Source organism: Oncorhynchus keta, chromosome 3 (genome assembly GCF_023373465.1).
Source record: "Oncorhynchus keta strain PuntledgeMale-10-30-2019 chromosome 3, Oket_V2, whole genome shotgun sequence".
NCBI lineage: Eukaryota > Metazoa > Chordata > Actinopteri > Salmoniformes > Salmonidae > Oncorhynchus > Oncorhynchus keta.
Genome location: NC_068423.1, coordinates 4,074,901 through 4,087,432, shown reverse-complemented (window position 1 = coordinate 4,087,432; position 12,532 = coordinate 4,074,901). Strand labels below are relative to the sequence as shown.

At 41.3% G+C, this 12,532-nt stretch overlaps 2 protein-coding genes across 3 annotated transcripts in view; both read left to right on the top strand.

Annotated features, from left to right (window-relative positions):
- LOC118364095 (U5 small nuclear ribonucleoprotein 40 kDa protein-like) overlaps positions 1-1,598 on the top strand; it is a 46,346-nt gene extending 44,748 nt beyond the window's left edge. For both annotated transcript variants that reach the window (XM_035745335.1, XM_052486464.1), the window contains exon 11: positions 725-1,598. In XM_035745335.1, the coding sequence (XP_035601228.1) occupies positions 725-871 (147 nt within the window). In that variant the 3' untranslated portion in view covers positions 872-1,598. The remainder of the gene's footprint in view (positions 1-724) is intronic.
- A 159-nt stretch (positions 1,599-1,757) lies between these two features.
- Positions 1,758-12,532, top strand: part of sult1st6 (sulfotransferase family 1, cytosolic sulfotransferase 6) — a 46,233-nt gene continuing 35,458 nt past the window's right edge. Inside the window, exons 1-2 of the mRNA XM_035745325.2 lie at positions 1,758-2,597; positions 5,463-5,591. Of these exons, the coding sequence (XP_035601218.1) occupies positions 2,411-2,597; positions 5,463-5,591 (316 nt within the window). The 5' untranslated portion in view covers positions 1,758-2,410. The remainder of the gene's footprint in view (positions 2,598-5,462; positions 5,592-12,532) is intronic.

Below are 12,532 nucleotides of genomic sequence, written 5' to 3'. Positions count from 1 at the left end.
TATAATTATGTAGGAATTCTTGTGAAGTAAGATATCTTGCAGCTTTGTCCAAGTCTATTATTGCGCGGTGAGTCGTTTATACAGTAAGCAAAACTCTGAGAGAAGCGATAAAATATTTATTTATGCACTTTATAAACAAAAAATGGCACTCAACAGTTTACTTGCCATTTTACAATGGCCACCTCTTAGCTAGCAACTGTTTACCTTCCTCCTACAGCACGTTGTTGTTATACCCTCTGATGGTATAGTAAAAAAAAAACAGACTCCATCAATCAAAGGTTAAAGGGACAATCCACTCAAAACTATTTAAAAAAAAAAATTCATTAGTCCACTGTTGATACAGTCCCAAAATGTTTTGCATGTCAGCAGTCATGTTTTCAAGATATTGGAATGATGCTTTTTGCATCATCATGATGATGTGGCCGGTGACACTTCTCAATGTAATCACATCAAGGTCCTTCACCGTTGTTCTCATCTGGTAATCAATGGCACTTCTTTGTCCTAATAATGCATGGAAATAGATATATTTGTTCAAATCAACACTGAAGAAATGAATATAATTATGAATTCACAGAAATCTAATATTCTTCAACCACCTCTTTCTATTTCTGTCTTTAATTGTCTCTCTTTTACACTTCCTCCCCTTCTTCTTCCTCCTCCTCACCCTCCCTCTTTCTCTTTCTCTCCCTTGCTCTCCCTCCTCTCCCTCCCCCTTCCCACTCAGACTGAGTCCAGGTTGCTGGGCCTGTCCTCGGCCGTGTTTGGCTCGTCTGTGTGTCTGGCGGGGAAGTGGACAGGCCTGATTGCAGCCACTTCTGGGACCAGTGTGTATCTGCTGGAGCGAGATGGTCAGCAGCATTCCAAAAAGTAGGGCCTCCAAGGAGAAATTGTTACATTCAACGGCGCCGTTCGGTTGTCGGTCGCTGTGTGTTTAACGCACGCAGAACATTACGTTTTTGTTTACATGTCCTGAATGTAAAGATGTAAACTTGTTTTAGTAAAAAAATATATATAATAATTCTAAAAAAAAAATGTTTGTTGGTGCACACGGATTACTTAACTCAAATGTAACGCAAGAGGTACCAAATGATTTAATGTTGTATTCATATATTTGCTAAAGCTCTTCAACATTCATATCCTGCATGGAAGCAACAGTATTGTTTTAGTCTCCCTCTAAACTTACTGTTGTTAATTCTGCTTTTATTACTTGATGTCGAGTTGTTGAGTTACAGAACGTACACTCTTTTTATATATAAGACATTGAACTATGTCATGTGCAGGCGGATATATTTCAATCAGTGTGAGTACGGACACATGAGAGCAGACTTTTGTGAAAAAATGTTCACTGCCAAAGTGCCTGAGGCCTTGTTGCTCCAGTCATTGTCTCACAGGACTAGACAACTATAGGACTTAAGTCGAAAGTTAACTAACTTTAGGGAGTGTTTGCAAACTAGCAGGCTTCAACGTTTCATAAGACGCCATCCAAGGGAACTGTAAAATGTGTGTGTGAGCAGGAGATTAGACAAAGGAATTTTAAAGCAGCCATAATATAAAAAGTGAATACTCATCTAATTAAACTAATCTATATGTCAATCAAATGTTCTTGTGCTGTCTTTTGTTTATTTCTTAATTAGCTTAACTAGCTCCTCTGTTTGGAACTGATAGTTCTAGACACTCCCTTTGTCCCGCTCGAACTCCAGATTCACTGGTAAAAAAAGAAAAAAAGAAAGTGGAATTCAGTCTGGCCTGGGGAGTTACATAAGGGCACTTCAGTATAGGATGTCGGAATGGCTTACACCGGGATAGAGCTCAGAGCAGGCAGACAGCACTCAGCCAGAGAGAGGAGGTTAAAAACAGAGTAGGAGAAGGGAGAGAACATTTTGGCCCTAGACAAATATTCTAGGAGATAGGGATAGTAAGAAGGGAGTAAGATCATAGAGTCAAATATTACAGAGAGGGGGGGGGCGCGAGAGAGAGGGAGAGCGAGAGAGAATAAGAACAAGGAGAGGTGGAGTAGACAGAGACTAGTTTGAGAGCAGACACCGGAATCTACAGCAGCTAAGGTAGAGACAGATGCCATATACTCTTCTGTACTTTTCTCGTCTTCAGCAGACAAGAGATACAGAGAAAGCTATTTAGGATAAACAAAAGAAGAGTGAGAGATCTTGCATAGAGAGAGAGAGAGATGTTAGAAAGCTAGAGTGATACAGAGAGAAGAACAAGCAAGTCAACTTTCTGTGCATACTGACAAAGAGGACCAACCACTCCAAGAAGATAAGCAGAATACCGGACTTAAACACTTTTACGTTCTTGGGCTCCCTGTGGTCTTCTCTTGGGCTCCCTGTGGTCTTCTCTTGGTCTCCTTGTGGTCTGCTTGTGGTTCTGCTTCCTCGTGGAGGAATTTGAAGTCATGGCTGGGAAAGAAGAGCTGTCGTACAGCGAGGCCATCGCGGCAGCGGGTGACGCATTCCACCGCTTTCCCCTGATCAAGATCCAAGGGGTCCCTCTCATGTGCCCCATTGTCCAAAACTGGGACTCTATTTGGGCCTTCCGCCCCGATCCCTCTGATCTCCTCATTGCCACCTACCCGAAAGCAGGTAACTGGAAAGAGGTTATTTATAATTGATTTTGTCATTCACAGATGATTAAAGGTAGCCTGGTTTAACCAGACTGAAAACTGCACTCACAGAATGATGCCGTCACAGGGTTCAGGCTGGTTTAACCAGGCTAGATCAAAGGGACAAATATGAAATCAAAGTTTGTCAGATACTTTGAGACCTTGAAAGTAGTCGAACGCCAAGATGAGTCCACACACCACGGCATCGTTTGTCTAGAGCTAGCTTCACAGGAGGCTGGTGAGGGGAGGACATAATAATGGCTGGAATGGAGTGAATGGAATGGTGTCAAACGCATGTAGATCATGTGTTTGATACTGTTCCAATAATTCCATTCCAGCCATTACTATGAGCCCGTCCTCCCAAATGAAGGTGCCTCCTGTGCTAGCTACATGCCTCAAACCAAAATGAATGAACCAGATAAGCACAGCGAATCCTGAAAACAATAAGGTGCATATCCTTTTCATTGATTTTGGATTGTGGTTCATTGCTTGATCTTCTTCTTAACCTGGGTCATCGTGGAGTTACAGTATCTCAACAGAAGACTACCCACATGAAAAAATACTTTTCTATGGAATACTACAGTATTTACTATATGATTCTGTAGTATACTGTACAATACTATACTTTACACAAGATTAAGGGATACTACAGTGTGGTACTTACTACGTAAAATAGGTAAAAGAATAACACTGTACTACAGTAATGTTTGCAAAACATTACAGTCCGCAGAAAAACTACAGTTGTTTTATCATAGTAATACCACAGTATGTAATTTGCATATACCCTGCCCATTTCCCTCCCCCTTATCTCAATTTGTGCCACCCATAAGTGAGAAACATACAGGTAACTGACTAAATAAAGGAAACACCAACATAAAGTGTCTTCACAGGTCGTTGGGTCACCATGAGCCAGAACAGCTTCAATGCACCTTGGTATTGATTTTATACTGAACAAATATTCAAAAACGTGACATGTAAATTGTTGTTCCCATTTTGAGCACACATTTGTTTACATCCCTGTTAGGGAGCATTTCTCCTTTGCCAATATTATCCTTCCACCTGACAGGTGTGGCATATCAAAAAGCTGATTAAACAGCATGATCATTACACAGGTGCACCTTGTGCTGGAGACAACAAATGGCCACTCTAAAATGTGCAGTTTTATTACACAACACAAGGCCACAGATATCTCATGTTGAGGGAGCGTGCAATTGGGATGCTGACTACAGGAATGTCCAACAGAGTTGTTGCCAGATAATTTAATGTTCATTTCTCTACCATAAACTGCCTCAAATGTTGTTTTAGAGATTTTGGCAGTACATCCAGGTTAGGGTTAGGGTCTAGGGCAGTAAAAGTAAAGATATGTTCATAGAAAATGACTAAAGTTAAAGTGAAAGTCACCCAGTAAAATACTACTTGAGTAAAAGTCTAAAAGTAATTGGTTTCAAATATACCTAAGTATTAAAGTAAATGCAATTGATAAAATGTACTTAAGTATCAAAAGTAAAAGTATAAATAATTAAAAATTCCTTATATTAAGCAAACCAGACAGCATGATTTTCTTGTTTTTTAAATTTACAGATAGCCAGGGATGGGGAGTAAGGAATCCGTCACACGTAAGGGATTACAAAAAACGGTAACTGTAATTCGTTACATTACCAGCAAAAATATTGTAATCAGATCACAGGTACGTTTGAAAAACGAGATGATTAATTTTAAGTGCGAGAAATACATATCTGACACTTCTCTGTTTTCTCAATGACATTCAAAGCAGCATTGAAAAAAGGCACAAATTTAAGTTCTTTCCACCCGAACGAGTCTGAACACGTCAGAGATCACTAAACACACCAAATGTGATTGATCGATTACGGGAAAAGCGCAGTAACCGGCTTTTTTAGGCTACAGTCCAAGGTATGTCTTCCAATGGTGCGACTGCTCTTGGCATCCAAAGATTATCCAATTTAAATAAACGCTTGGAGGTAAGAATGACAGCAGTGGTGTAGTCTACGGTGATATGGATATCACTTATTATTGATATCTACAAAGCGTATTGATGTGAATCACACTGCAGCTCTCTCATGTAGCTATTTGAGCCTTTACTGATAGTGGTTGTTGTGGATGGCTGTTCACAAATCTAAATGTGTATTTGAACCCAATAATGGTTGAATTCAAGAAGTTTAAACTTGTTTTTTTTTTACAGTAGACAATGAATGCGCTCTTGCAACAGCTGCATAGTGTGGATCCCAGCCTATAGAAAAAAAGTAGTGCTTTTATTGCTCAATCTAATTCGTGCTAATAAATACAAAATAAATCCACAGGCCTAATGGAAACATGCTCAAACTCGCACACTTTTGACAGACTTAAAAGGGGCAATCTGTAGTTGTTACATTTTTTGACAAATACATTTTATATATATATATAGAAGCTCTGAACTGTTCATTCAGACCCCAGTCCTACCTACAGGTTATGGAAAATGGGCTCTTTTAGTATTTGTCCAGTACATTTCCTGAAGGTTAAAGTCCCCACTTCTATGTCAAAGATAATAAAACAAAAACACTATAGTAAATACTTACACCATATAATATTTTTTTCATGTGGGTATTTTGGAGTGGGAGAACACATTAATTGTACTGGCCACTGGTTTGGAATGTCCACTGCATACCCCTGAAGTAATGTAAATTCCAAAGAAATATAATTACTAGAATGGACATTCTCATTCAAGTCAATCATCCGTGATAGGTGGACTGTTGGCGGTACCCATGAGTGTTCCAGTCAACTTGCCGGGGTCTGAGGGGCTTCTAGTAATTTTATTTCAACGGGCCCCTCTACCTTTCCTGTCTCTCAGGAACCACGTGGACCCAGGAGATCGTGGACCTGCTGCTTAACAACGGAGACGCAGAGGTCGCAAGGAGAGCACCCACCTCCTTCCGAATCCCATTTCTGGAGATCCACTCCCCCCCGCCCATCCCCTCTGGTGCGTGTATATGTGTGTGTGTGTGTGTGCTTTCTCATCCTACAAGTTGTTCAGAGCTCATTGTGTATCATTGTAGCAGACCTGGGTCAAATACCTATTTTCAAATACTTCTTGCAATACCTTTTTTGCTAGAGTCTGCCTGGAGTGCCAGATGGGCAGGGTTTGCAATTTTGGGAAGTTTCTATTAGGTTATTAAGCCAGTCAAGCTCAAATAGGCACAGATAAAGTATTTATAGGCAGAGATAAAGTATTTATTTTCAAGCTTCTGTTCTATTTCTTCTTCCTACTTAGCTTAAATGCATCTCGTAACGCTGGGTTTGTGTACCCCACGGCTCACAAACCCAATTTCTGGAGGAATGTTTGGGCGCTGGTCTTAATAACAACCCGTTTCCTCTACCTTGATCAGAGAATTAGTTATTAACCCACAAACATCTCCCCCCAGTGTGTGTGTGTGCGTGTGTGTGCGTGTGTGTGTGTTTGTGCTAGTGTGTGTTAAAAGCAAGTACAGAGAACAAGGCCAAAATCACTAGTGCTGTGATTGCTAACCTTCTTTATTGAGTGTGCAACAGTGTTTTATGATGCACGACGGCTGACGCAACAAATATAAAGTTCACTTTATTGTTCATGGTCGAGAGGAAATATGCCTTTTTCTTTTTATCCACACACACACACACACACACACACACACACACACACACACACACACACACACACACACACACACACACACACACACACACACTGTTGTATTAGGCCTTGTATGGATGGATGCTTTTGTAATATACTGTATCTGTCCTACTATGGCATCTAAGACAGCCTCAATGTTGCTGCCTATGCTATCTCCATTTTGAAGTAGTCAATTTCCTTCTTTTGTGTTAAAAAAATAATAATGCTTATAATGGTAATTTAACGCCACCTGCAGTGCTGGTGTCCTGAACCAAATATTGTGTCGTTCAAGTATTTTGGGCACTAAATGGCAGTGATACAGCTTAAACCCATTTACAAATCAGGCAACCCAATTTGAAGAAGAAGCCAATGCACTGATCATTGGCTGATCACTCCCAACTCATAGGAATCCCCACCCAGGTGGCTTTTGGGGAGAGAAAAAAATCTACATTTTTCTTGATTTCAATGTCTTTGGGTAAATCTTCTAATTTTAAATCAACTAATAAGGCAGCTTAATAACTTTTTGATTAGTAACATCAATGACACATTATAGGTAAACTAAGGATTTCTTTTTTAAATGGAAGCCCCAGATGCTTAAATATAAGGTCCTTCATTTCTAATGACATATGATTTATAATTTGGCTCACAATTTAATTTCCCTTCATTTAAATATAGTAACACCATTGACACTTTTAGACACACCAACTCATCAAACAGAATACTCAAATTTGTGACATATTAAGATTATTATTAAACAAATATATACAGTGCCTTGCGAAAGTATTCGGCCCCCTTGAACTTTGCGACCTTTTGCCACAGTTCAGGCTTCAAACGTAAAGATATAAAACTGTATTTTTTTGTGAAGAATCAACAACAAGTGGGACACAATCATGAAGTGGAACGACATTTATTGGATATTTCAAACTCTTTTAACAAATCAAAAACGGAAAAATCGGGCGTGCAAAATTATTCAGCCCCTTTACTTTCAGTGCAGCAAACTCTCCAGAAGTTCAGTGAGGATCTCTGAATGATCCAATGTTGACCTAAATGACTAATGATGATAAATACAATCCACCTGTGTGTAATCAAGTCTCCATATAAATGCACCTGCACTGTGATAGTCTCAGAGGTCCATTAAAAGCACAGAGAGCATCATGAAGAACAAGGAACACACCAGGCAGTTTGAAATAATATAAATATCCAACAAATGTCGTTCCACTTCATGATTGTGTCCCACCATGAAGGCCTGATTCATGCAGTGTCCTCTGAACAGTCTCCTTGATGTTTAGATGTGTCTGTTACTTGAACTCTGTGAAGCATTTATTTGTTATGCAATCTGAGGTGCATTTAACTCGAATGAACTTATCCTCTGCAGCATGGGTAACTCTGGGTCTTCCTTTCCTGTGGCGGTCCTCGTGAGAGACAGTTTCATCATAGCGGTTATTGCAACTACACTGGAAGAAACGTTCAAAGTTCTTGAAATTTTACATACCTTCCCAAAGAGCCATGGACCTTCGGCCGAGAGGCAAGAAGGATGACCAAAACATTGTTGAATCCCAAGATAATGATAGCACCACAGCAGGCAAGATTAGCATTAGCCCTCATAACTCTGACAACAATTCGAGACTGTTGCTCTCAGCAGCCTCTTCCGAGTCTGCCGGCATGCTTGCTACTTTTTGCTACGTTTAATCTCCAAGATGGCGTAGCAGTTCAGATGTCTTGTCTTTTCGTGTCCCGTGTATATATATATATTTTTCCTTGGTGTATATTTAGTATATATTTTGTATATACTTTTTATATTTTTAAATTCAATTTCAACATACTCTTCTGCAACCCGCCCCACCCAATTTGGTACGGATCTGCTATTTTCTATACTTTAGAATCGGAACCCCCAACAGAAGCTAGCCTGCTAACTAGCTACTAGCTAGTAGTCAGTTAGCAACTGCCAGCGGTCATCAGCTAATCTTAGCCCGGTCAACTCCTGCCAGTCAACCCAGAGCATACCAGACTGCTTTTTCTCCACCAAATCTCCACATCTCTGGATTCCTACCGCAAGCTCTGTACCTTTTCACCTGGATCATCGCAGCTAGCTAGCTGCTATCCGAGTGGCTACTCCTGGCTAACGTCTCTGTCCAGAAGCAAGCACCAGTTAGCTTGGAACTAGCCTCGTGCTAGGCCCATCTTAGCTGAAGAGGTCCATCAGCCACTCCTTGGGCTACAATACCTACTTTGCCAATTAGCCTGGACCCCTTTTACTGCCGACGCCGAGCCCGCCGATCCATCACGACTGGTCTAGAGGGAGGGTGTTTCAACAGGCTCCTCCATCGCGACATCCCCTGAAGGCCCATCCGCTTGCATATCGCGGGGACAATTCGATGCTATTGCAGTCCCCCCACCGCAGGATGTTTTTGTGCTGGTCGAGGGCAGTCAGGTCTGGAGTGAGCCAAGGGCTATATCTGTTCTTAGTTCTACATTTTTTGAAAGGGGCATGCTTATTTTAGATGGTGAGGAAATTACTTTTAAAAATGACCAGGCATCCTCGACTGATGGGATGAGGTCAATATCCTTCCAGGATTCCCGGGCCAGGTCGATTAGAAAGGACTGCTCACAGAAGTGTTTTAGGGAGCGTTTGACAGTGATGAGGGTTGGTCGTTTGACTGCGGACCCATAACAGCAGAGGTGTATTTGGAGGGCAAGTTGGTCATAATGATATCTATGAGGGTGCCAAAGTTGACGGATTTAGGGTTGTACCTGGTGGGTTCCATGATCATTTGTGTGAGATTGAGGGCATCTAGCTTAGATTGTAGGACAGCTGGGGCGTTACGCATACCCCAGTTTAGGTCACCTAACAGAACGAACTCTGAAGATAGATGAGGGGTAATCAATTCACATATGGTGTCCAGGGTACAGGTGGGAGCTGAGGGGGGTCTATAACAGGCGGCAACAGTGAGAGACTTATTTCTGGAGAGATTAATTTTTAAAATTAGAAGCTCAAACTGTTTGGGCATAGACCTGGAAAGTATGACAGAACCTTTCAAGCTATCTTTGCAGTAGATTGCAACTCCTCCCCCTTTGGCAGTTCTATCTTAATGGAAAATGTTATAGTTGGGGATGGAAATCTCAGAATATTTGGTGGCCTTCCTAAGCCAGGATTCAGACATGGCATGGACATCAGGGTTGGCTAAGTGTGCTAAAGCAGTGAGTAAAACAAACTTAGGGAGGAGACTTCTGATGTTGACATGCATGAAACCAAAGCTTTTTCGGTTACAGAAGTCAACAAATGAGAGTGCCTGGGGACACGCAGGGCCTGAGTTAACCTCCACATCACCCGAGGAACAGAGGAGGAGTAGGATAAGGGTACGGCTTTAGGCTATCAAAACTGGTCGTCTAGTGCGTTGGCGACAGAGAATAAAAGGAGCCGATTTCTGGGTGTGGTAGAATAGATTCGGGGCATAGTGTACAGACAGGGATATGGTGGCATGCGGGTACAGTGGAGGTAAACCCAGGAATTTTGTGATGATAAGAGAGGTTGCATCTCTGGATATACTAGTTGTGCTGGGTAAGATCACCACATGTGTGGGAGGTGAGACAAAGGAGTTATCTGAGGCATGTTGTGTGGGACTAGAGGCTCCGCAGTAAACTAAAACAATGATAACTATCCTAAACAACAATATACAAGGCATATTGACATTTGAGAGAGAAATAAAGCGAGGCATAAAGCAATCACAGGTGTTGATTGGGAGAGCTAGCTAAGACAACAACTGCTCCTCAGCTAAGACAACAACAAGTAAAATAGCGATGAATGGGCAGAGAGGGTCAGTTAACTACTCATAGGGGCTGAGTTTGAAGCTGGGGCCGACAGATAAACAAACAAAAAAACAGAATGGAGTACCGTGATTAATGAACAGTCCAGCAGGCATCAGCTATGTAGCCAATTGATCATAGGGTCCAGTGAACAGCAATAGATGAAACAGGGAAGCCGCTGGGTAGTCGTTACTACCTAGCAAGCGGGAGACACAGCGTTTAAAGTTAGCAGGCCGGAGCTAGTAGATGCGCCTGCTCCGACGTCCGGCAAAGGCTGTTTGGGGGCACAGCGGATGGAGTTGTCGGCAGACCAGTCGTGGTGGAACGGCGGGGCTTCGTGTTGACAAAGGGTCCAGGCCATTTGGCAAAAGAGGTAGTGGTTGTAGTAATTTTGTTTGCTACCCGGGTGTTATGGGATTTTTATGAATAATGACTAAATTATGTATACATTTAACTTAGAACTATAACTAAACAGAATACTACTATGTTACTGTATGAATGTATGAATCTTATTATAGTCATAATACTGAATATAATGTGTTTAGTTTTAGTCAAAAATTAGAACAAGGACTTTCTGTTGCTTGTTAGAAACTAATGGAGCTATCGTCACACCGACTGGAATACTGTGTTCCTTACAGGACATCCTGTCTCTACCCACGGAGAGGGAGACCTTGGGCTTGTAGTAGATTGTTTAACAGGTGGCAGACAATGTGGGAAGGCTTGTGAACTATATTGCCATTGTATGAGGAAGAGAGACATTAATGACTAAATGTGAGGTATATAAACCAATGTACATTGTATTAGGACCAGCGCTCTCGAGAATAAATGCTATTGTCTAATTTTGGTAGACTGGTCTCTGTCTATTTTATGCAAATAAGGATCTTACAAATTCTTAGAAACAGACAGAGTGATTTCAATTGAATTGGTTAATGAACACATATAGGAATTGTTATATTCCTTTAACACCGGGAAATGCACCTGGCTCGCGGCTAACTGGTGCTAGCTTCGGGGCAGGGAGTTAGCCACTATAGTCACTTGGTAGTGTGACAGGTTAAAGGAAATATTCATAGCCTGTTATACATTAAAAAGTATTAGTAAGTTCATAGTATGTGAGGATCTTAAAACATCTAAGGTTAAAAATATGCATTCAGTATTAGTTGATAGAGATTGATAATATTCATATAATTGTGTTAAAGTTCAAATCCGTCAAGCGTACAAAGGGTACGAATTGTGAGAGTAATGTGTAAACATTATATTGATTACTTTATTTTGTGGTGCCTAAAAGTGTTAATCTGTGATCTACGAAATGCTCTTAATCTATGAGCCGGAGATCAATTGCTCTGGTCTCCGCCCATATTCCTGGGGAAATCGCGGTCTTTTCTCATTGAACTAAAAGTTGAATTGAGAAAACAATACCGTATCACTCTCATGATTATTTCTCCCCTGTTTTCAGGTACGTTATTGATGATAAAAAAAAAAGAGTAATTTAAATGTAATAACTCGCTAACATGTTAAGAATGTTTAAGGTGTGTCTTAGTAACATCTTGAGGAAGTTAGAGCTAAGTTTGCAGAGAGTAATATTAGCCCTGCTCGGTTGTAGCGAAGAATAGCATCTTACTGAGAGTAGCTGCCATTTTATATCGATGGTGAATGAACATGTGCGTTGTTAAAGATATTTTGCTGTGTTATTTGTATAATGGTTTTTCTGTTGTTTTGTAATGTGTTACTTTTGTAAAATGATTGAACTAAAAGTTGAATTGAGAATACAACACCATATCACTCTCGTGATTATTTCTCCCCTGTTTTCAGGGGCGTAACAGTAGCAGCTAGCTAACAGTGATGACCCGGTGCGAAGGTCCAGAGTTTACAGCAAGGATCCGGTGGAGTAGTGGAATTCTAGCCGTGTTGGGAAAGAGTCCGGGAAGAGTCCTGGCGGCATCAGCTGTGTAGCTGAGTGATCACTGAGCGGTCCGGGAGGTGGCCTTGGCTCATAGCTAGCTTCCGTGCTGGGCCACTCGGTGGCAGCTAGCTAGCTGTGATGATCAGGAGTAATGGTCCAGGGCTTACGGCAGGAATCTGGCATTGTAGTGGAGAAAACAGTCCGATACTGGCAGGCTAGCAAGTTGAATAAAGCGTCTGGTGTCTGTGCCGAAGATAAAGGCCACTAGCAGTGGGTGACAATGACGAAATAGCTAATAGCTAATTAGCTGGTTAGCTTCTGAAGGATAGCTGCTGATGGAGGTTCTGGCTAAAAGGTCTAAAAATAGCAGCTCCGTATCAAATTGGGTGAGGCAGGTTAACGGAAGGTATATGTCATTTGAAAATAAATGGAAATATATACAAAAAAAGACGAAAAATACCAAATGTACAGGGGAGAACGACAAACCACGTCTGCACTGCTACGCCATCTTGCAGTCTATCACAGTGCCATCCGTTTTGTCACCAAAGCCCTATATACTACCCACCACTAC